Source organism: Spinacia oleracea, chromosome 2 (assembly GCF_020520425.1).
Source record: "Spinacia oleracea cultivar Varoflay chromosome 2, BTI_SOV_V1, whole genome shotgun sequence".
Classification (NCBI taxonomy): Eukaryota; Viridiplantae; Streptophyta; class Magnoliopsida; order Caryophyllales; family Amaranthaceae; genus Spinacia; species Spinacia oleracea.
In genome coordinates, this window is record NC_079488.1 from 35,645,771 (window position 1) to 35,673,488 (window position 27,718).

The 27,718-nt window shown below is 37.2% G+C and overlaps 1 protein-coding gene and 1 long non-coding RNA gene across 4 annotated transcripts; one reads left to right on the forward strand and one right to left on the reverse strand.

Moving 5' to 3' along the window:
• Positions 1-463: 463 nt before the first annotated feature.
• On the forward strand, positions 464-27,718 carry LOC130466874 (uncharacterized). Its single transcript, XM_056835444.1, has 2 exons — positions 464-666; positions 27,105-27,718. The coding sequence occupies exons 1-2, from the start codon at positions 492-494 to the stop codon at positions 27,443-27,445; spliced, it is 516 nt and encodes a 171-aa protein (XP_056691422.1). The 5' UTR covers positions 464-491; the 3' UTR covers positions 27,446-27,718.
• On the reverse strand, positions 15,445-18,749 carry LOC130466875 (uncharacterized). 3 transcript variants are annotated; one of them, XR_008927019.1, is made up of 6 exons: positions 18,473-18,749; positions 17,743-17,870; positions 17,551-17,659; positions 17,297-17,474; positions 16,837-17,132; positions 15,445-16,077 (listed from the first exon to the last, which is right to left on the reverse strand). It is a non-coding gene; the product is annotated as an uncharacterized lncRNA (long non-coding RNA). The 3 variants fall into 3 exon arrangements; XR_008927017.1 differs by having other exon boundaries at positions 15,446-16,077; positions 16,837-17,474; XR_008927018.1 differs by lacking the exon at positions 17,297-17,474 and having other exon boundaries at positions 15,450-16,077.

A 27,718-nucleotide genomic window follows, 5' to 3' on the forward strand; every position in this document is an offset into this window, starting at 1 on the left:
ACGGAAAGATTTGATTAAGTAATCAATCTTAGGAAAGACAACAAACACAAATTAAACAAGCAGAAATATTAACTTAAGCACTATTAAAGCTAATTAATCCAACAATTACATAATCAGAAGATTATTGTAACAATGACTTAATCAAAACAGGTTGGTCGACGCTCGCGCGCGTGTGTTCACCAAAACATTTCCTCCACTTTCTCGAACGAATTATACACCAACACGACAACACCCAACTATATATAAAAATTAATATATATATATATATATATATATATATATATATATATATATATATATATATATATATATACTCAAATGAGAAGGGAGCTTAAAATGAGAAGAATGAGAAGCGATCTCGTGCGTTCGTTGAGATCAGATCTAACAGCTCTAAGGCTCTACCTTCCGCATTATAGTAATGGAAAACCTGTAAATATCGAAAAAACAAAAAGAAAATATTTCTATTATACTGCTCCATTTTCTCTCTCCTAATGCTTCCTTCTCAGAGTCTCAGGGGCAAGAACTCCGTGTTCTCTCTCCTCCATTGTCGCTCTCCTTCGCGATTCTCTCTCCTCACCGCCACCATGTTCTCACCTGATGCAACCACTGCGCTGTCATCTTCTCTGCGATACCATCATCTATGCGTTGTCTCCTCTGTTGTAATGGGTGAGTGATTCTTTGTTGATTTATGTAAATTGTAGGGTTATATTTTCAGTTTTATTGCAATTTTGTTGAGATTTAATGTTCATTTCATGATTTATTGTTGTTCGTTTTTTTTTTGAGGGAATATTGTTGTTCGTTTAGTTGTTCTTTCTATCTCTAATTGTTTCTTCAAATTGTAGATAATAAGTTAACTTAGGTCGAATTGTATTGATTTTTCTGTCGAATTTTGGTGCACTTAAATAGGTTTTATGATTGAGTGAACTTAGGTCGAATTGTAATGAATTTTCCGTCGAATTTTGGTGCAATTGAGTAGGTTTTGTGATTGATTTTGGTCGAATTGATTTTTGTTTTGTGCAAATGAGCAAATTTAAGTGTTTATTATTTCGATTGAATTTTGCTCATTTCTCAATCAACTACTATGATTGGGTGATTATCTTAAAAGTATTTTGTGCTTCAATATTTGTAGTTCCTGTCAAATTTTGCTGCAATTGAGTAGGTTGTTGATAGTTCTTTCCTTTGATTTGTGTTGATAATTACAATGTTGTTTAGCCATTAATGTCACCAAGTGTAGAAAGAATAGCAGGCCATAGTTTGGGGCGTGTAGTCGGTCAAGATATCCAACTCTATGTATAGGAGAGAGTCTTAGGATTGCTAGAGCTGCTAGGTGTCCTGTCTGTTGGTGTGGATATGATGGTTCTGGCCTTGCAAACATCCACATGTAAGAGTATTCATATGCATTTCGCTGCCTTGATGACCGGTTTAGCCACAGTTAGTTTAGGTAGTGCATATTGAGATCACAAGTCCCTAACTGACAACCACTTAATTAAGCCAGCCTCAGTTTAGTATCTTGGATCTAGTGTATTGCTGCTGGAAGTAGGAGTATTCTTGTTTATTTGCTGTCATGGATCTACGTTTTTGCTGCTATTACGATATTTGTTGTCACTACATATGCCCGAAACAAATATTCTGCAAAAGATCATATCTACTACCGTCTCATCCAGTTCCTCGTTATTGTCTTGATAGTTCTCGTGATAGTGGTGTTGCCAAAGTTCACTAATCTGGAAATTGTTGACTTGATTTCTGCAAAATCCGTACCCTAGTTTAGAGCTATACTCCATAATTCATTTGCTTTTACAATTTAGGGAGTTAGGTTTCAATATTTTCAAGTAAAATATTGTTAAATGAAATTAACAATATTTCTTAGTTGGTGCATGGAATATCCATGTCAGATTAGATGGTTGTGACTTGCTGGTTGGAAATAACCTTGTGGCCTTATAAGGCGACGTTTTAGCTATAGAGTCATTTGTGTTTTTGAGCTTGTAAATCCGTATGGTTGTGCAAGTGAAGAGATGCAGACTCCTTATGGCTAGATCTGGGGAGGTCAACCTTTTTAAGGTACCTGACAGATAAAATGTAGTTTTTGAAATCAAAGATCTGGTAAGTTTTTGTTGTGATTATTAAAATGGGATGAAAATTAAATTATTCCTCTTCCCGTTCTATTAGAACATAGCATTTTTTACAAAATGAAGCTAGCTGCTGCATCCGACACTTGGTATGTGACTATGTGTCAGCTAGATTTATTACGGTTTTAAAACCAGGTTCGCATACTGTCTTGGAGTAGGCAAGATACATAAGGTTTTTGTTAGGCGGTGGTAGAATCATAACCAATGTAACAATTAACAAGACAACTTGAAGTCTGATTAAGGCATTGACCACTAGTTGTAATAAAATGAGTGCTAATTTTTATTAAACAGATATGATAATTTTGCATATTTAGTTTTCTGCTCATCTGATCAAATGAGTAAAAAATTAAGGAGGTTGTTCCAGAGCCTGAGAAAGAGACCACAGTGCTTGTAGGTAAGGAGGAGAATGGTGCAGAAACTGAGAAGCAGGATACAAATGTGAGTGAGGTGATAGACTTTCGTTGAAGATGCAGAGAAGCAAGTCCCACATGTTAGGTTATGATACATATGAACAACATAAATCATACGGAAAAACCTTAATGCCAGGATACATATTAATTGCACATAATCATATAATTAGTCTAGGATGCATACACTTTGTAGCGTGCCCTCCCTAGCTCCGCCCGAACCGAACAAGAACAAGTCTTTAGGACTCCAAGTGTCGTCCCTCCGTAGAAATTCCACAGCACGTCCGGATCCGCCTTAAGATTGACCAACTAGAATCGCCCTTAAGGTACTACTTATTTTCGGCTAAACAGGGCAAGTGTTATGGCTGATTTTTCTGCTTAAAAATCCTAGCTTTCAATACTTGAAAACTTGTGTATAAATTTGTGAACCTAGGCACATATTTATAGAGTCATGGAAAAGGATTTAGAATCCTATTAGAATACCAATTAGTTTAATTAGAATCCCTTTAGAACTCTATTAAATAAATTCTATCTACTAGGATTAGGATTTAATCATAGAACGAATTCCAATAGCTTTAGGATTCGTATCGCACTCAACCGCACACGAGCACGAGCACGAGCACCGCACAGCCCGCGCAAGCCTCGCGGCCCACGCGAGCTGCACAGCTCGCAGCCCACGAGCATTACTCGCAACCCATGTTGCGCGCGCGCCATGCTGGGCCTGGCCTTGTGCTGGGCCTGGCGTGGCCTTGCTGTGTTGTGTTGATGCGCATGGCTTGCTGGACGCAGGCATGGCTTCGTGCTGGGCCTTCGTCTAGCAAGTCTCGTCCGATGCTAATTCGTACGACGCGCTTCCGATTAAATTCCCGATTCTGGAATTCATTTCCGATACAAACAATATTTAATATTTCCGATTCCGGAATTAATTTCCGTTTCGAACAAATATTTAATATTTCCGTTTCCGATAATATTTCCGATTCTGACAATATTTCCGTTTTCGGCAATATTTCCTATTCCGACAATATTTCCATTTCCGATAATATTTTCCGATACGTACCATGTTTTCGTTTCCGGCAACATCTACGACTTGGATAATATTTGTTAGGTTATGATTCATATGACAGTTCATAAATCATGCGGAAAAACCATAAAGCCAGGAAACATATTATTTACACATAATCATTTAGCATAGTTTAGATGCATACTCTTTGTTGCGTGCCTTCCCTAGCTGCGCCCGAACCGAACAAGAACAAGTCTTTAGGACTCCAAGTGTCGTCCCTCCGTAGATAGTCCACAGCACGTCCGGATCCGCCTTAAGATTGACCAACTAGAATCGCCCTTAAGGTTCTAATATTTTCGGTTAGGTAGGCAAGAATATTGGCTGATTTTTCTGCTTAAAAATCTTAGTTTTGAATACTTAAAACTTGTGTATAAATAATGACCCCTAGGCCTTTATTTATAGAGTTATGGAAAAGGAATCGTAATCCTAGTAGGATACGAATTAATTGAAATTAGAATCCTACATGAATTCTATTTAATTAATTTATCCAATTTAGGAATAGGAATTTAATCATACACTAACTCTTGTAGATTTAGGAATCACGCATGAGCACAAACTCACACACACACGGCAGCCACAAGGGCTGCCCATGCGCGTGCGAGCAGCAGCCCACGCAGCGCGGCCCACGCATCCGTGGCCTTGGCGCGCGCTGGGCCTGCCTTGCGGTAGGCCTGGGCGCTGCCTTGGCTGGGCTTGTGGCGCGCGTGCTTGCTGGGCGATGGCCCGGCTTCGTGCTGGGCCTTCGTCCGGCAGGCCTCGTCCGATGCTAATTCGTACGATACGCTTCCGATTAAATTCCCGGTTCCGGAATTCATTTCCGATACGAACAATATTTAATATTTCCGATTCCGGAATCAATTTCCGTTTCGAACAAATATTTAATATTTCCGTTTCCGGAATTATTTTCCGATTCCGATAATATTTCCGATTCTGACAATATTTCCGTTTCCGGCAATATTTCCGATTCTGGTAATATTTCCATTTCCGATAATATTTTCCGATACGTACCATGTTTCCGTTTCCGGCAACATCTACGACTTGGATAATATTCATTTTTCCGATACGATCCATATTTCCGTTTCCGGCAATATCATCGTTTCCGGAGTATTCATTTCTTGCCTGTGACGATCTTAGCTCCCACTGAAACCAAGATCCGTCGGTTCCGAATATTCATAGATGGAGTATTTAATGCCATTAAATACTTGATCCGTTTACGTACTATTTGTGTGACCCTACGGGTTCAGTCAAGAGTAAGCTGTGGATTAATATCATTAATTCCACTTGAACTGAAGCGGCCTCTAGCTAGGCATTCAGCTCACTTGATCTCACTGAATTATTAACTTGTTAATTAATACTGAACCGCATTTATTAGACTTAACATAGAATGCATACTTGGACCAAGGGCATTTTTTCCTTCAGTCTCCCACTTGTCCTTAGGGACAAGTGTGCATTTCCTAATTCCTTTGTCGCTCGATGCTTGCTCTTGAACATAAGGTAAGAGTTGTCATCCTTATTATGTCCAGAGGTGTTCCTCGGTTTCAGAGTTCAACTGATCAAATAAACAGATAATCATAGCCTATGATTCATCCGAGCACGGCCATGCATTTCACAGTTTCTAGCTCTCCGAGTGGCCTTGTACAACTTTTAAGCATCTCATCCCGATTTATGGGAGGACAATCCCAATCTTGCGATCTTGAGATTAGACTTCGTTTGATAGGTGATTACCTGAGCGTTGCCTTTATAGCCTCCTTTTACGGTGCGACGGTTGGTCAACGTCAAAGCAACCAGTTCTCAAACAAGTAATCTCAAATCACTCAGGTATTGAGGATTTAGTGTCTAATAATTTAATGAAATTTACTCATGACAGATTTTCATCTCTTACAGTAAAGTTTCATAGGTCTTGTCCGATACTAGTCTTCCCAAAGTAAGTATCTATGCAAATGATTATGACATTGCCATGTCCACATAGTTCAAGAAACAGAACTACTAGTCATCTTGCATTCTAATCGTCTAACGTTTTCTATGCGTCCAATTTTATAGAAAACTCCGATTAGGGACCATTTTCAACCTTTGACATTCAAGTTCACTTGATAGACATTTCTTAGTCACAGGACTGGTCCTGACAGTCTATCTTGAATATATCGTCAAATTTGAAGGGACTCATCATTTAATACTAAACCAAGATTAAATGGAATATGAAAATACATTTCATATATGATAAATGTTCAACCCCAATGTTTTATAACCATGGGCCTCAAACCCATCTTCTAAAACAATTCATGGAATTCAAAGCTATGCTTGATTTCCAGTGCTACAACGTGAGTGTTGCTTCTCACTTGTTGTATAGGTTTAGTTATCATGCTTTGCTAATCTTAATATCCTTTTCATCGAATGTTCTTCGAGATATGATGATAAGATCTTTTCGAGTTTGTTTATTATGTGATCTAGTCTTTCTTACTTCGATGGTGGTATTACTCATTTTGCAATGAAGAACCATCAAGTTAGCAGACGTTTTTCTTGCTTCAAGAGTGGTTCCACGCATTTTTCAATGAAGAACCATCAAGCCAGCAGATAGGTGATCTACCCAAGTTCAGTGAAGAACTTTAAACAACCCTGTTTTATTGCTTCTTAGGCAATAATTACTTTTACTTCAACTGTATAGGTTGCTAGTGATGCTTTGTTTGGATTTACCTATCCAAGCAGTTCATAGATATGTGGAAGACTCTCCAACTATATCTTAGAACATAGAAATTAATATTTTAATTTCCCACGCAACAACTCATGGTCTCCAATCCATGTTGCCATTTCAAAACACGATGCTCTATAGCTCGTCCTTATCAATGGTTAACTCCAAAGGGTCTTGCTTGATCCTTTGCCAGTGTTTATGCGTGTAGCATCAATATTTAGCGTATCTTTATTTCCTTGAATCAAGAACTATTCCTATGTACCTTTTCAAGTACCATAAGTATTCTTGGTCTCAATCTAGTTGATCTTCACTTAGATCAATAGAGATTGGTATATGTTCGTCATGCCTAAAGTCATACGATACGTTTTTGGCGATCCTCATATTATATCATACATGATAAATTCTTTTGCAGAATAATTCCCAATTGAATTCTATTCATGTAACTTTAGCTCATTCAATTTTAGTAGATACTGAATCCAGCTAAATTCTTTGACATATAATATAGGTTAAGAATCTCATTTAGACTCTTTGATGTTTAACTTAGTAAATGCTTATACATAGTTCAAACATTCTTTACTTAGATTTATTCACATGGGTCGAATATCTCCAATGGAGACTTTCGTGTTTGATTTAGTAAATGCCATTACTTAATCTAAAACAATATTATAAGATCTTTGTAAATAGATCTTAATACCCAATATGTACTAAGTTTCGCCATGGTCCATCATTGATGAATAATTTCAAATCTAAGTCATTAGCATTTGAATGTTATTTCACAATAGAGAGATATGTGTGTGATACACATAGGACCAAATAAGTTTTTATGTACTCCCACTAAACTTCTTATACATCTATAAGAATCATGTACATTTTATGAAACTAAAATACTTATTAGCTTCACTAAAATATAATTCCAATTCCCAATTGCTTGCTTAAATCTGTACTTAGATTTTATAAACTAGCTTTTCTTTTCAAGCATTTTATTTGGATCCACAAATCCTATGACATAGCATGTACATAGTTCTTTCCAACATTTGACTGAGGAAGATGTTTTGTCATCCAATTGCCATATGTACCAATATGCAATCATTGCTTGAATTATAGACTTAAGCATTACGATTTTGCATGAGGTTTCAACACAATCCACATCGTGAAGTTGCTTGTAACCTTTAGCAACTAATCTAGCTTTGTGTGTGAACACAATTTCATGTTTGATGGTTTTTATCCTTAAAACAAACTTGCAACCAATAGGCGTGAACCTATTCTTGCAAATCAACAAAATTTCAATTTTGTCATCAAAACATTGAGTATGTTTTATGGCCTCTAACCATTTAAAACATTTGAGTCTATATATGGCCTCTAACCATTTTAGGGAATCTAGGTTTCGTCATAGCTTTCTTACAAGTCACAAACTCATTAATCTACATGATAATAGTTTGACTGCAAGTTGTAGGTTTCTTCACTATTTAATAGAAGAATCTCATAGTTTCATTGACCTGATCTCTATGTTTCTTCACTATCTAATAGAAGAATCTCATAGTTTCAGTGACTTGGATTCTATGCCTACTTGGGTATAGAACATCAAACAATAGAATATCAATAGCCACTTGAAAGTCCTTTGAATATTCTGTTCTCCTTGAAGCACTTGTAAAGTTTTCTAAGAGATGTCTATTCTTTAAAGCCACTTCTAAAGTCCTTAAAGAATAAGTTCGGATTTTCTGAAGCACTTCGAAAAGCCTCCGGAATGTCCGTTTATGTTTGTTGTTCGCCTCGAAGACTTTCGAGGTCTATTTTCTCCCACTTGTCATTTTGGAAACGAATCTTCAAAAGGACATTATTTCGAGCAAACAAACATTATGTTCTCAAAAATTCGTGGTAGAAACAATACCCTTGTGTCTTATTTGAATAAATCACAATGATACATATATCTATACTTGGGCCTTAGTTTGTTGAATAACAAACACTAAGCTCCTACTGAGTTTAGGAACTCTTTAGATATATTATGAAAAGATATTCTGAAATTACTTTTCAATAGCTTTGACGAATTTGGTTTAGTTTGGTGGTAGTTGAGCATTTTGTTTTAGAAATTATAGGAAAAGTCTTTATGATTCATCATTGATCGAATCAAGTACTAATTGACTTCGATCATTCCAACGTAGATATGCCATATCTTATGGAGCTAGATTGTGAAATTACAACACACAACCATTGATGATCATATTTGGTCTCAAGTAATCATCAACATGATCTAACCTAGATCTTTATGATTTCTTGCCGAGTGGATTTTATACTTCTGAATCTTTGAACTAGCCAAACAGATTCAACTTATATCACATTTGAGTAAATAAACCTATATTCACTCAAATCCATAAAAACCTTTCTTTAGCTTTGAACTCTATCGTCTAGGCGTTCTAACAATAGTTCATATTCTTTGTTACTTTCAACAAGTAAGACTAGCTTGTCTTAAGTTGATCTAGAAATCAACCAACTTTCAAAAGTCCATCAAAATAGAGCTTATGAATGTTAACTTGTTGATATGGTCTAAGCAACAATGCCAAAGATTTAATGGAACTCAAATCAAGGGTTTGATTTGAACCTAGTAAAGTTCTTTAAAGAGTTGTTTGTTTTAATCAAGCATATTGACTCAACCAGTAATTGACCATTTCATTCAAATAAACAAACAAACAAGCATTGTTTTTGTTCTTCTGAATGTGAGTCTTTCTGTGTTTGAAGCAGAAATTTAGGTATGCTGATTATGGAACAAAATAGCCATTAAGTTCCAGCCTTTGAAAGGACTTAAAACAAACTAGATGACCCTACAACTAATGTAGCATTGCCATGCTTCATTTCCCACTTGTAGGTCATTAGTGTATCCTAGCTTCCATTATTTGAGTTATTACCGAAGTAAGAACCTCAAGCGGTATATGATACCAAGGAAGTTTGATTGCTAGGTCACTTCTCTTTAAACATAAATTTATAGGTAGAAACGGAATCTTAAATTCCTTTCATTTGTTCCTCGTTTTTCCTATTTCTTGTACCCTTTCTTATAGTCTTAAGAATTGAATTCTTTAGTGTTGACTTTTATACTTTGTTAGACATGTCCAATGTCACCAACAAGGTTCTTTACCATTTTAATTTATGTTGAATATTCTGTTTCAACTAGATGATCTTACCAGAAGCTTCTAAAGTTCTCTAAGCATCGATCTATTCGAATGTCTAGGAACTAGACTCATTCGAGAATTAAATGGAAAAAGATATTAGGTTGTTAACCATTGGTAAAGCTGAGCGTATTAAACTCAATGCTTTATGATCTCAAAACTACAGTGTATTTTGAATTCACAAGCACCAATTGGTTTGCCATTCGTTTTTGATATTCGAAAACAACCATAAAAGTCGCTATAAGAAACGTACATTTTAAATTGCTCACTTTCTCTCTTTTCCGTGAATCGTTCTTGGATTCACTACCAATCGAGGAAATTTACTGTTACCTTTCTAAAAGGATTTATTGCAGTGCAAGATATTTAATTATAAACAATAATTAAAACATACATTGAAGCATGCAAAGTCTAAACATTTATCATGAATAATAACTTGAAATTAAAGCAACCATGCAATTCAAACAAGTTATTAGCATTTTATTCGAATTATGTGTTCCGGCAGGTGTGAATAAAAATGATTCCAAGACCCTAAAATCATTGAAGAACTAAGCACAGTTTGTCGACTTAATCCTAAAACATTTTAGGTAAGCAAAAGCCTTTTGCTAATAGTCTAGAAACTACTCTTGGTTGATAGGTACGTCTAAGAACTTATTAGGTAAACCTATCGATTTTGCCACGACATAAAAGGACTCCTTACTTATATCGTTGAGTTTCACCAAAACTAACGTGTACTCACAATTATTTGTGTACCTTGCCCCTTTAGGACCAATAAGTAACACCTCGCTGAGCGAAAACTATTACTAGATTGATGTAAAGGATATCCAAGCAAGTGTATATTTTGGCATGGCACCTTTTAACTCAATTTTTAAGTTTGGAACTTAAGCTCTTACTATGTTGGTTAGATTTTAAGTGAACTAAAATCCTTAATCATGCAACATAATCAAGCTTTGATCTCATGCATTTTAAGACATATTTAAAGCAATAAATAACTTAAAACATGCATAAGATAAATGTGATCTAGTATGGCCCGACTTCATCTTGAAGCTTTGACTTCAAAGTCCGTCTTGAAAATCTCCGTGGGAGGCACCATTTTCTTCAAATAGGATAAGTTATAACTAATTACAACTATTTGATGGTACGCAGACCATATTTGAATTGAAAAATAACTTTGGTACTTTAGACCAATTACATTCAAATTAATGGTACGCAGACCATATTTTCTATCCTATTTGGGCCATACTAGTCACTTCATAACCTGCAAAACAGTACATATACAATATATACCATTCACCCATTCATTATCATGAATGGCCCACATAGCTGGTTAGTAAAACACATTATGCATCACGTAAACATTTGCAGCAATTAATCAAGGGCACCAATAATCTACCAATTATTCAGTCCTTATTAATTCTAATCAAGTTGTTTTAACCTTAAGGATTTGTAGACCTAATCAAGAGTTTATGACTAAAAAGCGCTCCCACTTAAACCAATAAATTCATATGCTTTACCAATTTTAAACATAAAAATGTATTTCTAGTCCAACCGGAAACATACAAATTTAATTAAAATTTAAAGCTCATATCAATTTATAATTGAATCCAAAAATTTAATTTAATTTCAGTCGTATTTAAATTAATTCATGATTTTAATTTTAGTAAAATAATTAGAATAAATAACATTTATTATAATTATAATATTCAAAATTAAAATCCAAGAAAATAATTCAAATTATTAATTTTAAAATTAATTAAAATTACGTGAACTGAAATTTTTCAAATTAAACATTCAAAACGATCTAATCGTAACGCAAACACCCTACGCGTTGCACGCCCATGGGCCGTACGCACACAGCCATTGCTGGCCATGTGCGCGCAGCCCATGCGCTCGTCGCATAGCTGCTGCTTCCCTATCGCAAGCCTCCGCACGCATTGGTGCTCGCTGCGCGCGCCAGCGCTCATCGCACGCGAGCTATCGCTCGCAGTGCGCGCGCGCGACATCGCTCGCTGGGCGCGCGACATCGCTCGCTGGGCGCGCGACATCGCTCGCTGGGCGCGCGACATCGCTCGCTGTGCGCGCGAGCCATCGCTCGCTGGGGCGCGACATCGCTCCCTGGGCGGGCGACATCGCGCGCTGTGCGCGCGAGTAATGCTGGGCGCAGCGCTCGTGGCACGCGAGCCTGCGCTCGCTGCGCGCGAGGCTGCGCGCTCTTGTGCGAGGCAGCGCGCGTTGTGGCGCAGCTCGCTTGCTGCCCACACGCGACTGCCTTGGCTCGCCCTTCGCCCATGCCCATTCGTTCATTGCTCGTGGCACACGACACAAGGCAGGGCTGCTGCCTTGTGCTCGTGCACTACGCCCTTGCTCATTGCATTCGTGCCGCACGGGCGACGAGCTCCCTTGCTCGTCGTCGCATGCCCGCATTATACAACACCCCTTAAGGGTAACACGAAGCGTCCATTGCTTCGTGCGTGCAAGTTTTATGAACGAATCGCATAAAATTTTAAAATTTATATTTAAAATTAATGACAAATTAATAAATAATATTAATTTCATAATTTTAGGGCGAAAAAATCGAAAATTTATTATCCAATTGATTTCCGATTGTTATGGATTCAAGTCTAGGTCATAAAAATTTAAAATTTATCATAAATTTACAATTTTTATGGTGGTTTTTAATCATAGGTTTCTAATTAAATTACAATTAATTATGAAAATCAAATTAATTCTAAATTATTCTAATTTTCAACAAATTAATCATAATTACAAATTAGATTGCATAATTAACAAGACTAGGCATTCAAACTTGTTAAACATATGCAGTAGGTCAATAAAAAATTCAAGATTTATCAACAAGAATCGCAAATATTTAATTTAACATCTTAAATTTACGAAATTTTGCATTCGAAAAACTAAAACCTTCGAAAAGTCATAGTTAGGCTTCGAATTTGAGAATTCTGGGTTCGGCAGAAAAATACTATTTTTGTCAAAATTTTAGAATGCCTTTTACATGCGGAATTGACACAAAAATCACTCAATTCGGATGAGTAACGAAGAAACTGCCGAAAAACTGCGTACGTATAATTAAATAAACGCAATTTGCAATTAATTAACAATTACGAAAATTAATCACCCCTTTTAATTCTTGCAAATTTGTAATATTTAACCATGTTCATGCAATTTAGATTATGAAAATAATAAGGGGCTCGTGATACCACTGTTAGGTTATGATTCATATGACAGTTCATAAATCATGCGGAAAAACCATAAAGCCAGGAAACATATTATTTACACATAATCATTTAGCATAGTTTAGATGCATACTCTTTGTTGCGTGCCTTCCCTAGCTGCGCCCGAACCGAACAAGAACAAGTCTTTAGGACTCCAAGTGTCGTCCCTCCGTAGATAGTCCACAGCACGTCCGGATCCGCCTTAAGATTGACCAACTAGAATCGCCCTTAAGGTTCTAATATTTTCGGTTAGGTAGGCAAGAATATTGGCTGATTTTTCTGCTTAAAAATCTTAGTTTTGAATACTTAAAACTTGTGTATAAATAATGACCCCTAGGCCTTTATTTATAGAGTTATGGAAAAGGAATCGTAATCCTAGTAGGATACGAATTAATTGAAATTAGAATCCTACATGAATTCTATTTAATTAATTTATCCAATTTAGGAATAGGAATTTAATCATACACTAACTCTTGTAGATTTAGGAATCACGCATGAGCACAAACTCACACACACACGGCAGCCACAAGGGCTGCCCATGCGCGTGCGAGCAGCAGCCCACGCAGCGCGGCCCACGCATCCGTGGCCTTGGCGCGCGCTGGGCCTGCCTTGCGGTAGGCCTGGGCGCTGCCTTGGCTGGGCTTGTGGCGCGCGTGCTTGCTGGGCGATGGCCCGGCTTCGTGCTGGGCCTTCGTCCGGCAGGCCTCGTCCGATGCTAATTCGTACGATACGCTTCCGATTAAATTCCCGGTTCCGGAATTCATTTCCGATACGAACAATATTTAATATTTCCGATTCCGGAATCAATTTCCGTTTCGAACAAATATTTAATATTTCCGTTTCCGGAATTATTTTCCGATTCCGATAATATTTCCGATTCTGACAATATTTCCGTTTCCGGCAATATTTCCGATTCTGGTAATATTTCCATTTCCGATAATATTTTCCGATACGTACCATGTTTCCGTTTCCGGCAACATCTACGACTTGGATAATATTCATTTTTCCGATACGATCCATATTTCCGTTTCCGGCAATATCATCGTTTCCGGAGTATTCATTTCTTGCCTGTGACGATCTTAGCTCCCACTGAAACCAAGATCCGTCGGTTCCGAATATTCATAGATGGAGTATTTAATGCCATTAAATACTTGATCCGTTTACGTACTATTTGTGTGACCCTACGGGTTCAGTCAAGAGTAAGCTGTGGATTAATATCATTAATTCCACTTGAACTGAAGCGGCCTCTAGCTAGGCATTCAGCTCACTTGATCTCACTGAATTATTAACTTGTTAATTAATACTGAACCGCATTTATTAGACTTAACATAGAATGCATACTTGGACCAAGGGCATTTTTTCCTTCAATATTTATATTTCCGATACGATCCATATTTCAGTTTCCGTCAATATCATCGCTTCCGGAGTATTCATTTACTTGCCTTTGACGATCTTAGCTCCCACTGAAACCAAGATCCGTCGATTCCGAATATCCATAGATGGAGTATTTAGTGCCATTAAATACTTGATCCGTTTACGTACTATTTGTGTGACCCTACGGGTTCAGTCAAGAGTAAGCTGTGGATTAATATAATTAATTCCACTTGAACTGAAGCGGCCTCTAGCTAGGCATTCAGTTCACTTGATCTCACTGAATTTATTAACTTGTTAATTAATACTGAACCGCATTTATTAGACTTAACATTAAATGCATACTTGGACCAAGGGCATTATTTCCTTCAGTCTCCCACTTGTCCTCAGGGACAAGTGTACATTTCCTAATTCCTTTGTCGCTCGATGCTTGCTCTTGAACATAAGGTAAGAGTTGTCATCCTTATTATGTCCAGAGGTGTTTCTCGGTTTCAGAGTTAAACTGATCAAATAAAAAGATAATCATAGCCTATGATTCATCTGAGCACGGCCATGCGTTTTACAGTTCCTAGCTCTCCGAGTGGCCTTGTACAACTTTCAGCATCTCATCCCGATTTATGGGAGGACAATCCCAATCTTGCGATCTTGAGATTAGACTTCGTTTGATAGGTGATTACCTGAGCGTTGCCTTTATAGCCTCCTTTTACGGTTCGACGGTTGGCAACGTCAAAGTAAGAAGTTCTCAAACAAGTAATCTCAAATCACTCAGGTATTGAGGATTAGTGTCTAATAATTTTAATGAAATTTACTTATGACAGATTTTCATATCTTACAGTAAAGTTTCATAGGTCTGTCCGATACTAGTTTTCTCAAAGTAAGTATCTATGCAAATGATTACGACATTGCCATGTCCACATAGTTCAAGAAACAGAACTACTAGTCATCTTGCATTCTAGTCGTCTAACGTTTTCTATGCGACCATTTTTATAGAAAACTCCGACCAGGGACTATTTTCAACTTTTGACATTCAAGTTCACTTGATAATAATTTCTTAGTCACAGGACTGGTCCTGAAAGTCTATCTTGAATATTTCGTCAAATTGAAGGGACTCATCATTTAATAAACCACAAATTAAATGGAAAAATGAATTCTATTCATTTATTGTGAATGATTAACCAATAATGTTTTACAAAGTATTAAACACTACTACAAAAATAAACAAAGAGACCCTTCCAAAAGGGCCTAAGAGACCCTCTAAGAGGGGGTCTCTATCTCACAGGTCTCTTTGATAAAGAGACCCCCTCATATGAGGGGGTCTCTTTGTAAAAAAAAAAAAGACCTCTTAAGTAAGAAAGAGGGTCTCTTATGTAAGGCATGGAAAAATTAATTCAGAAAGGGAAAAGATCCCATACCTAAGATATGAGGTCTCTTTGTTTGTTTCACAGAGACCCACTAGGTAAGATAACAGGTCTCTTTGTTCGTTTTATGGAGACCCACTAGGTAAGATAACAGGTCTCTTTGCAATATTTTTATTTAAAAAAAAAAAAAAACAATACCCTGCATCTCTGTCTGCGCACTAACCACTATTATTACGCTCCAATAATGAACTACACACAAAAATGACAAAATATTTTTATTAACAAACAATTAAATAAATAAATATTTCATCAAAATCTTCTACAACTTGTGTCACAATAAAAACCTTCTACAAAAACAAATAATTCATGACAGAACATATCTTTAGCCATTAGCCACTCTATAATGGAGAATTGAAATATGAGCACTTGGTTCAACTTTCACTACAATCAACGATTCAAGTTAGTCATCAAACTCAATTAAGGGTTCCTTGGGTACATTCAGCTTAAGTTTATGTGTGTTGGCATCCTTCCTCCTCAAGCAACTTCATATAATTGTCAAATCTGCATTCCATATTCATCAAGTTTTCCTCTAATGCTTCACAAACTTTAATGGAATCATCTCAATGTTCATATAGCCAATAAGCCTGCCACACTTTGCAAAACCGGCAAACTTGTGGCACCTACCTGTAAAATCAACCATTATAAAAATAAAATAAAAAAACTAAGTTCAAAACTATGTTGCAAAGAATTCATAGAAATGCAAAAACCCAATTTTCACACAATCAGGAAATGTGATGACTAACAAACTAAAGCAAAAATAAATCAATATTTTGCTAAGAGATCTCATATTGATTTGTTTATTATCAACAAGGTACTAATGTTAATTAATTTGGTTAATTACAAAAATTATAGAGGATCATTTCCTGACTCAAGACATAGGAAACGTGATCTTCATGACAGTTTCAGTTCATCAAAGGTTCAAAACCCCACCATCAGCACAAAACAGGATTGCATCTAAACATACATTGAAAGAGACTAAAATCTCGAAATATTTCCTCTGCCATTGATCTACTGTAAGGGCATATTTTTCATTAGTGTAAAGTTTTAAGATCTTCTTCACCTGATTCATATCCATAAGTACAGATTCAGATGCTCATGTAACACCAACTAAAAGAAAGCTTTCACTCAGCTCTATAAATCAAGTATTGGAAATTTAGAGAAATCCTGAAAGTATAGAATAGAACTATAAGCCTGTTTATAAACTTTATCTTTGAAACATAAAAAATTCGATTGAATAACGCATTTAGCCAAAGTGGAAAAGTAGCAACTTCTTTATCATACTCGTTATATACTATGTAGCAGTCAACTGTTAATCCAGATTCTAAAAAGAACATTGCAAAATGCATACATAAATACAAACAGAAAACAAAATCTTAGACTTACTGTATTTTTGTTTTTGCTTGCTTGTGTTAGCCTTTTTCTTCTTATTATTCTTCCTTTTCACCCAACATACATTCAAACAATTTTTAACCTGAAGCAACGACACAAATGCAATTGCAAGTATATGTGGTTCAGAAATAATCTGTCTCTTGTACTTGCTTACTAAATTCATGTCTGAGAAGAACATCGGATTGTACCTGGAAAACTTGCACCGCAGCGCTCCCAATACCATTACTTATTTGGTCAGCATCTTCTTTCTTTTCACTTGATTGCTCTGAGACTCATCAGCAGCCCGATCACTTGTTCATGAAACGAGGAAACACAAAATAAGACTTGGAGGAGCCAAAATAAAAACAAATGCCTATTCTGAAAGAGTTTTGGAACTAAAACACCAAAATAGAGGTCGAGATAGCTATTTAATTGAAAACTCAAACAAATCAAGAGGTAAGTAGATCAAAATCACCTACGGCAGATTATTCGTGAGTCACAACAGTCTTGGGAAACACATTTAACCAGTACTATCAACAATGCGATGAACTGTACTATCAAAAAAGTTGAGCAATGCGATGAACTGTACTATCAAAAAAGTTGAGCAATTTAACCACTATCTTTCCTGGAGCCAAGTTAGCTGCATATCCACTCTGAAAACATACAAAAATGTTTAAAAACATTATACAGCACGCTGGACTTCTTAACTAGAGAAACATGAGGGAAAACCTGTTGGTGTGTCCTAATCCTCTCTTCGAGAGATGATAATAACTGTTTCAATGTATCTTCTTCCGGTGATCGTCCAATTTTGAGAGATTTGTAAACAGCTTGACAGTATCTGAATTATGCCATCATGTTAAAGCAAAGCAAAAAGATAAAAAAAAATTCAATTAAAAAAAAAAAAGAGGCTCCAGTACATACTTCAATGAATCCGAAATCCTTCCAACCTCGGCCAACATGTGCGCATATACAAGTTTGTATGACTGGAGTTGAAGCAGAGAAAACTGAGAGTTCCCAAGAAACTTTGCATATTCAAAAAGCTATGTTCTCTGCAGTAACAACCAAAACAAGACGGTATCTTATTGATCATCTCTACTACTAATTATTTTACTCCAGAGACATAGATTTACGATACAAGCATAGAATACACAACTGCCTACAATATCAACAGTAGAAGACTACTATAACCAAAATGATTCACATAAATGATTCAAGCTGGGTACAAATCCATCATTTGTAGAACCAATAGCAATACGGAATTGGTAGACTTCAAATAAAACAAAAAAACTAACAAAATTAAGCATGACTAATCACATTATAACAATAGTTCTGGCATTCACACAGTACTAATTTCGCTGAAGAAATAGACAAACTAACCTAATTCACTCGTATTCTGACTAGTTCCTCAATTACCTTTAAAAACATTTAAACCATTCTGCTAATTTCGCTCAAATCCTCTTCAAGGTCGATCCCTCAAAACCCTAATCTCACAACACATAACCGTACAATTAAAAAAAAAACCCTAAATTCCGTGAAATCCATAACAAACAAGAAAAAAACGCAACACAATTGCAGCAAAATAACCATGAAGTTCAAACAAAATCGAAAAAAAACATCAGAAAATCAGAGATTCAAGCTAAAATTTACAGACCTGTAAAATAGCTAGAGCGATGAACTCTTCGAGGTTGAAAATTAGCATATGCCATAATTTCTTCTGGTTTAGATCTGAGAATATTTTGAAGCGTTGAACCTTGGATTCTCCAACATCGCGGAGATTTTCTACACTTTGGTCTCTCAGATCGAGAGGTGTGGTATGGAGGAAGAGAGATGGAAAAGACCTTATTTATTGCCATTTAATTTGTGGGGAGATTTGAAGAAGGAAGAGCAAAAGACCCGGTAAACAAATAAGGGGTCTCTTCCTTTTCTCCTTCTTTTTAAATCCGTGGCTCCGCATGGAGAGACCCGTTGCTTTAAATAACGGGTCTTTTAGTTCTCCCTTTTTATTGTCGGTGGAGAGAATGTGGGCCCTATGGTAAATTAGAGACCCGTTAAATCAAATAACGGGTCTCTTGCTATTCTTAATTTAGTTTAGGTTGTCTTATTTCATTCATTAGAGACCCGTTATCTCAAATATTGGGTCTTTTATATTAAAGAGACCCATTATCTCAACCAATGGGTCTTTTCTTTAGGGTCTCTTTGCCCATTTTTGTAGTAGTGAAACTCTAAAACTTTAAAACATTAAACAAGGACATCAAGGCCATTCTCCAATATGCTTGATTCCCATAGCTGCAGTGTGTGAGCTGTGCTTCGCCTGCGACAGAGGTTTAGTCAATGGATCTGAGATGTTGTCATCAGTTCCAATCTTGCTTATCCCGACTTCTTTTCTTTCAACGAACTCTCGTAGAAGGAGAAATCTACGGAGTACATGCTTGACTCTTTGGTGGTGTCTAGGCTCCTTTGTCTGTGCAATAGCTCCATTATTATCACAATACAGAGCTATTGGTCCTTTAATGGAGGGGACTACACCAAGTTCACGTATGAACTTTCTTAGCCATATAGCTTCCTTTGCTGCTTCATGTGCAGCAATGTACTCCGCTTCAGTTGTAGAATCCGCAATGGTGCTTGCCTTAGCACTTTTCCAGCTTACTACACCTCCGTTGAGGCAGAAGACAAACCCAGACTGTGATCTGAAATTATCTTTGTCGGTTTGGAAACTTGCGTCCGTATAGCCTTTAACAATTAATTCATCATCTCCACCATAGACTAGGAAATCATCTTTGTGGCTTTTCAGGTACTTCAGAATATTCTTGGCAGCAATCCAATGTGCCTCTCCTGGGTCTGACTGGTATCTGCTCGTAGCATTGAGTGCATACGCAACATCCGGGCGTGTACATATCATAGCATACATTTTTGAACCAATCAATGATGCGTATGGAATCCCATTCATTCGTCTACGCTCATCAAGTGTTTTTGGGCACTGAGTCTTGCTTAGGGTCATTCCACGAGACATGGGTAGGTAGCCTCGCTTGGAGTTTGCCATCTTGAACCTTTCAAGCACCTTATTGATATAAGTGCTTTGACTAAGTCCAATCATCTTTTTAGATCTATCTCTGTAAATCTTGATGCCCAGTATGTACTATGCTTCTCCTAGATCCTTCATCGAAAAACATTTCCCAAGCCAAATCTTGACAGAGTTCAACATAGGAATTTCATTTCCGATAAGTAATATGTCGTCGACATATAATACTAGAAAAGTAATTTTGCTCCCACTGACCTTCTTGTATACACAAGATTCGTCTGCGTTGATGAAACCAAAGTCACTGACTGCTTCATCAAAACGTATATTCCAGCTCCTTGATGCATGCTTCAATCCGTAGATTGATTTCTTAAGCTTGCATACCTTTTTAGCATTCTTTGGATCCTCAAAACCCTCAGGCTGTGTCATAAACACAGTTTCTGTTAAAACGCCGTTTAAGAAAGCGGTTTTGACATCCATCTTCCATATTTCGTAATCGTAATATGCAGCGATTGCTAACATTATCCGAATAAACTTTAGCATTGCAACTGGTAAAAAGGTTTCATCGTAATCCACACCGTGGACTTACCTGTAACCTTTTGCAACCAATCTAGCTTTGGAAACTTCAAATTTCCCATCCTTGTCCTTTTTCACTTTGAAAACCCATTTGCTTCCTCTGGCTTGGCAGCCATCTGGCAAATCGACCGAATCTCAAACTTGGTTTTCTGACATGGAGTCTAATTCAGATTGCATGGCTTCTTGCCATTGCTTGGAGCTAGGGCTCGTCATAGCTTGTTTGTAAGTCGCAGGTTCATCACTTTCAAGTAATAGAACGTCATAGCTCTCGTTCGTCAAAATACCTAAGTACCTTTCCGGTTGAGATATATATCTCTGCGATCTACGGGAGGTTACATTTCTAGATGGTCCATGATTCTCACCAGATACTTCTAAACATCTCTGAGTTTCATTCTGAATGTCATCTTGAGCATTCTCTAGATTTTTTGTTCGACTCGAATTTCTTCGAGGTCTACTTTTCTCCCACTTGTCATTTTGGAAATGTGATCCTTTTCCAAAAAGATACCATCTCGAGCAACAAACGCCTTGTTCTCATATGTATTGTAGAAGTAATACCCCTTTGTTTCCTTTGGATAGCCCACAAGGATACATTTGTCAGATTTTGGATGAAGTTTATCTGAAATTAATCGTTTGACGTATACTTTACATCCCCAAATATTAAGAAAAGACACATTTGGAGGCTTTCCAAACCATAACTCATATGGAGTCTTTTCAACAGCTTTAGACGGAGCTTTATTTATAGTACGTGAGTGCAACTGTATTTAGTGCATGTCCCCAAAATTCTATTGGAAGTTTGGCCTGACCCATAATTGATCTAACCATGTCTAGCAAGGTTCTGTTCCTCCGTTCCGACACACCGTTCCATTGTGGTGTTCCAAGATGGTCATCAAATTCATAGCTCAGATATTCACCGCCTCTATCAGACCGCAGTGCCTTAATCTTCTTGCCTAATTGATTCTCTACTTCACTTTGAAATTCCTTGAATTTGTCAAAGGATTCAGACTTATGCTTCATTAGGTAGATATAACCATATCTACCGAAGTCATCAGTGAAAGTCATAAAGTAGCTGAACCCACCTCTAGCATTTGTACTCATTGGTCCACATACATCTGTATGGATTAAACCCAATAGTCCAGTTGCACTTTCTCCAACTTTAGAGAAAGGTTGCTTTGTCATTTTGCCAAGTAAACATGATTCACACTTACCATAATCCTCTAAGGTCAAATGGTTCTAGAATTCCTTCCTTTTGAAGTCTTTCTATGCGTTTCAAGTTAATATGGCCTAATCGACAATGCCACAGATAGGTGAGATCTGAATCATCCTTTTTGGCCTTTTTGGTATTTATGTTATAAACTTGTTTGTCGTGATCTAATAAATAAAGTCCATTGACTAATCTAGCAGATCCATAAAACATCTCTTTAAAATAAAACGAACAACTATTGTCTTTTATTTAAAAGGAAAATCCCTTAGCATCTAAGCAAGAAACAGAAATGATATTTTTAGTAAGACTTGGAACATGGAAACAGTCTTCCAGTTCCAAAACTAGCCCAGAGGGAAACGACAAATAATAAGTTCCTACAGCTAATGTAGCAATCCGTGCTCGATTTCCCACTCGTAGGTCGACTTCACCCTTGCTTAACGTTCTACTTTTTTTTAGTCCCTGTGGATTGGAACATAAGTGTGAGCCACAACCTGTATCTAATATCCAAGAAGTTGAATTAGCAAGTATACAGTCTATAACGAAAATACCTGAAGATGGAACGACTGTTCCGTTCTTCTGATCTTCCTTTAGCTTTGGACATTCTCTTTTGTAATGGCCTATTCCATCACAATAAAGACAGCTTGATGTGGACTTGTCCTGCTTTGATTTAGCATTGCCCTTGGACTTTTCACCTTTCTTGAAGGGTCTCTCTTTAGCCTTGAGTAAATCTTTTGCTTCACAGTCGAGTATTATCTCAGCCTTTCTAACAAGGTGAACAAATTCTGCAACTGTTTCTTCTCTTGGTTCACTTAGGTATAGTTGCTTGAAGCGACCAAACCCACTGTGCAGTGAATTGAACAAGATAGAGACTGCCATCCTTTCGCTTATTGGTGTTCCTAGCAGACTTAGGCGATCAAAATATGAAAGCATAAGCTCCACATGGAACCTCAGTGGGACGCCTACCCTCTGTTTAGTGCGAAGGAGCTGAACATGTGTTTCTTGGACCTCCATCCTATAACACCTGTTAGGAGAACTAACCTTTAGACCAGACATTGATTCAATTAACTCATGGATGTTTAGGTCCCTGTCCTCCGTGCTTCCACGACAGATATCCCTTAGATTCTTGATGAGCGTAAAAGGTTCGTAAGCTACAAACCTTCTAGCCCATTCATCAGGGATATTGTTCAGCATGAGACTCATAACCTTTTTGAGATCCGCATCCCAGGCGGCAAATATTTCAGGGGTCATGTCTTTGGCATAGTAGCTTGGCATGGGATGTAACAGTACATACTCAAGTCCATTGAGTCTGACTATTTCAACTAGCTTAGCTTCCCATTCAAGAAAATTTGTTAGGTTCAGCTTGACCATAAGCTTAGAACCCATGATGATGTTTTGATTGTTGTTTGCCATAGTTAAAACTACAATTGAAAAAGAATAAACAAATAAATAACCATTCACAGTTCTCTTAATAAACTTTAAATTCTAGCATGCATGCATAATTTAATGTTCATTAAGAATTTTATTCAAATTATGTGTTCCGGCAGGTGTGAATAAAATGATTCCAAGACCCTAAAACCATTGAAGAATTTAAGCACATTATGTATTTAGACTCAATTCTAAAATCTTTTAGGTAAGCAAAAGCCTTTTGCTAATAGTCTAGAAACTACTCTTGGTTAATAGATACGTCTAAGGACTTATTTAGGTAAACCTATCAATTTTGCCACGACATAAAAGGACTCCTTACATATATCGTTGAGTTTCAACAAAACTAACATGTACTCACAATTATTTGTGTACCTTACCCCTTTAGGATCAATAAGTAACACCTTGATGAGCGTAAAACTATTACTAGCTTGATGTAAAGGTTATCCAAGTAAGTGTTATTTTGGCATGGCACCTTTTAACTCAATTTTTAAACTTTGGAACTTAAGGCTCTTACTATGTTGGTTAGATTTTAAGTGAACTAAAATCCTTAACCATGCAACATAATCAAGCCATAATCTCATGCATATTTAAGACATATTTAAAGCAATAAATAACTTAAAGCATGCATAAGATAAATGTGATCTAGTATGGTCCGACTTCATCTTGAAGCTTCAACTTCAAAGTCCATCTTGAAAATGGATTGGAAACTCCGTCTTGAATTTCTCCATGGGAGGCTCCATTTTCTTCAAATAGGATAAGCTATAATTAAACTAATTACAACTATTTGATGGTACGCAGACCATATTTGAATTGAAAAACAAACTTTGGTGCATTAGACCAATTACATTCAAATTAATGGTACGCAGACCATATTTTCTATCCTATTTGGGCCATACTAGTCACTTTCAATAACCTGCAAAACTGTACATATACAATATATACCATTCACCCATTCATTATCATGAATGACCCACATAGCTGGTTAGTAAAACATGTTATAATGCATCACATAAATATTTGCAGCAATTAATCAAGGGCACCAATAATCTACCAATTATTCAGTCCTTATTAATTCTAATCAAGTTGTTTTACCTTAAAGGATTTGTAGACCTAATCAAGAGTTTATGACTAAAGGCTCCCACTTAAACGAATAACTTTATATGCTTTACTAATTTCAAACATAAAAATGTATTTCTAGTCTAACCGGAAACATACAAGTTTAATTAAAATTTAAAGCTCATATAAAATTATAATCGAATCCATATATTTAATTTATTTTCAGTTGAATTAAATGAATTTAAATTAATTCAAGGTTTAATTTTAGTAAAATAATTAGTATAAATTAAAATTTATAATAATTATAATAATCAAAATTAAATTCCGAGAAAACAATTTAAATTATTAATTTTAAAGTTAATTAAAATTATTTCCGAACTGAAAATCCAAAACGTGTCAGTCGTCGCAAGACGAGGCACTTGGGCTTGCGCCCAAGCCCCATCAAGCCACGAGGCCGCATCGCCCCTCGACTGACCGTTGCACAAGGCACAGCCACACGCAAACGCAGCAAGCCAAACCACGCTTGCGCGCAGCCTACTCGCCCGCATCGCATCGCAGCAGCTCTCCCTCGCGAGGCATCACATAGCGAGGCAGTGCGCGCATCACATAGCGAGGCAGTGCGCGCTGTAGCGCAGCTTGCTTGCTGCCCACACGCGACTGCTCGCAGTGCCTTGACCATCGCCCATCGCTCATCGCCCATCACATAGCACACACGGCCAGCACCATTGCCTCGCGCGCGCACCATGCTATGTTGCTCGTTGCATTCGTACCTCACGGGCGACGAGCTCCCTTGCTCGTCCGTCGCGTTCCCGCACTACATAACACCCCTTAAGGGTAACACGTAGCGACCATTGCTTTGTGCGTGCAACATTCATGAGCAATTTTCATCAAAAATTAAAATTTTTAATTTAAAATTAACGACAAATTAATAAATCATATTAATTTCATAATTTTAGGGCGAAAAATCGAAAATTTATTAATTAATTAATTTCCGATTAACATGGATTCAAATCTAGGTGATAAAAATTTAAAATTTATCATAAATTAACAATTTTTATGGTGGTTTTTAATCATGGATACCTAATTAAATCGTCAATCAATTATGAAAATCAAATCAAATTCTAAATTATTCGAATTTCAACAAATTAATTACAATTAAAAATTAGGTTGTATAATTAACAAGCTTAGGCATTCAATTTGTTAAACATATACAGTAGGTCAATCAAAAATTCAAGATTTAACAACAAGAATCGCAAATATTCAATTTAACATCTTAAAATTACAAACTTTTGCGTTCGAAAAACTAAAACCTCCGAAAAGTAATAGTTAGGCTTCGAATTTGGGAATTCTGAGTTCGGCCAAAAAAGAATTTTTTTGTCAAAATTTTAGAATGCCTTTTACATGCGGAATTGACACAAAAATCACTCGATTTGGTTGAGTAACGAAGAAACTGCTGAAAAACTGCGTACATATAATTAAATAAACGCAATTTGCAATTAATTAACAATTACGAAAATTAATCACCCCTTTTAATTCTTTGCAAATTTGTAAAATTTAACCATGTTAAGCAATTTATAGATTATGCAAATAATAATAGGCTCGTGATACCATTATTAGGTTATGATACATATGAACAACATAAATCATGCGGAAAAACCTTAATACCAGGATACATATTAATTGCACATAATCATATAATTAGTCTAGGATGCATACACTTTGTAGCGTGCCCTCCCTAGCTGCGGGCGAACCGAACAAGAACAAGTCTTTAGGACTCCAAGCGTCGTCCCTCCGTAGAAAGTCCAGAGCACGTCCGGATCTGCCTTAAGATTGACCAACTAGAATCGCCCTTAAGGTACTACTTATTTTCGGCTAAATAGAGCAAGTGTTATGGCGGATTTTACTGCTTAAAAATCCTAGCTTTGAATACTTAAAAACTTGTGTACAAATTTGTGAACCTAGGCACATATTTATAGAGTCATGGAAAAGGATTTAGAATCCTATTAGAATACCAATTAGTTTAATTAGAATCCCTTTAGAACTCTATTAAATAAATTCTATCTACTAGGATTAGGATTTAATCATAGAACGAATTCCAATAGCTTTAGGATTCGTATCGCACTCAACCGCACACGAGCACGAGCACCGCACAGCCCGCGCAAGCCTCGCGGCCCACGCGAGCTGCACAGCTCGCAGCCCACGAGCATTGCTCGCAGCCCATGTTGCGCGCGCGCCATGCTGGGCCTGGCCTTGTGCTGGGCCTGGCGTGGCCTTGCTGCGTTGTGTTGATGCGCATGGCTTGCTGGACGCAGGCATGGCTTCGTGCTGGGCCTTCGTCTAGCAAGTCTCGTCCGATGCTAATTCGTACGACGCGCTTCCGATTAAATTCCCGATTCTGGAATTCATTTCCGATACGAACAATATTTAATATTTCCGATTCCGGAATTAATTTCCGTTTCGAACAAATATTTAATATTTCCGTTTCCGGAATTATTTTGTCCGATTCCGACAATATTTCCGATTCTGACAATATTTCCGTTTCCGGCAATATTTCCGATTCCGGCAATATTTCCATTTTCGATAATATTTTCCGATACGTACCATGTTTCCGTTTCCGGCAACATCTACGACTTGGATAATATTTATATTTCCGATACGATCCATATTTCCGTTTCCGGCAATATCATCATTTCCGGAGTATTCATTTACTTGCCTTTGACGATCTTAGCTCCCGCTGAAACCAAGATCTGCCGATTCCGAATATCCATAGATGGAGTATTTAATGCCATTAAATACTTCATCCGTTTACGTACTATTTGTGTGACCCTACGAGTTCAGTCAAGAGTAAGCTGTGGATTAATTTCATTAATTCCACTTAAACTGATGATGAGCGGCATTTATGTCGCTCTAGGCCTAGGATTTTATAGAATATTATTATGCTTTTTGATAGTTTTGTATAGTTTTGTTGCATTTTTATCCCCGGCCTTATTCCATTTATGAACTTTTCAGGTAAAAATGTTGAAAATGATGGAAAATGCTTGAGAATTGCTCAAATAGAGCTCGTGCGATCGCAAAGAATTTATGTGTGTTCGCACGGGTCAGCAGAGTTGCCTCCAAAGTCAAGCAGGCTTGTGTGCTCATTCCCCATGAGTGTGTGTTCGCACGAATTCGGAAAATCGATGCAGGAACTATGTGGGAATTCTTGCGATTGCACCGAAGAAGAGCCCGCTCGCACGAAATTGGAAAATCAATGCAGGAACTATTTGGGATTTTGTGCGATCGCACCAAAGAGGAGCCCGCTCGCACGGAATTTTGGTGGGCTCGCACTGAATTCTCGTGCGAGTACATGAAGATATATGAAAATTTGGCTAAGTCAGGCCCGTGCGATCGCACGGTGTCTGAGCACGATCGCACGGATCGAAGGAAGAAATTCGTCGCTGAGCTCGCTCGCATGGAATCACAGCTCGTTCGCACTGATGCGATCGCAGCTGGGTATGCCCGTTCGCACGACTGCGCGGGATTCCCTTTTCGAGTTTAAATCTCTTACTTTTAGGGGTTAGTATAAATTGAATTTTCTTTATTTTCATTAAAAAAAGTTAATTTCAGAATTAGAATTGAGGAGG

Excerpts from the sequence above, each read along its gene's own strand:
- LOC130466874 (XM_056835444.1), top strand. The coding sequence starts at position 492 with ATGCTTCCTTCTCAGAGTCTCAGGGGCAAGAACTCCGTGTTCTCTCTC. Across the intron at positions 667-27,104 it reads TGTCTCCTCTGTTGTAATGG|GTAAAAATGTTGAAAATGAT; the intron begins GTGAGTGATTCT and ends TGAACTTTTCAG.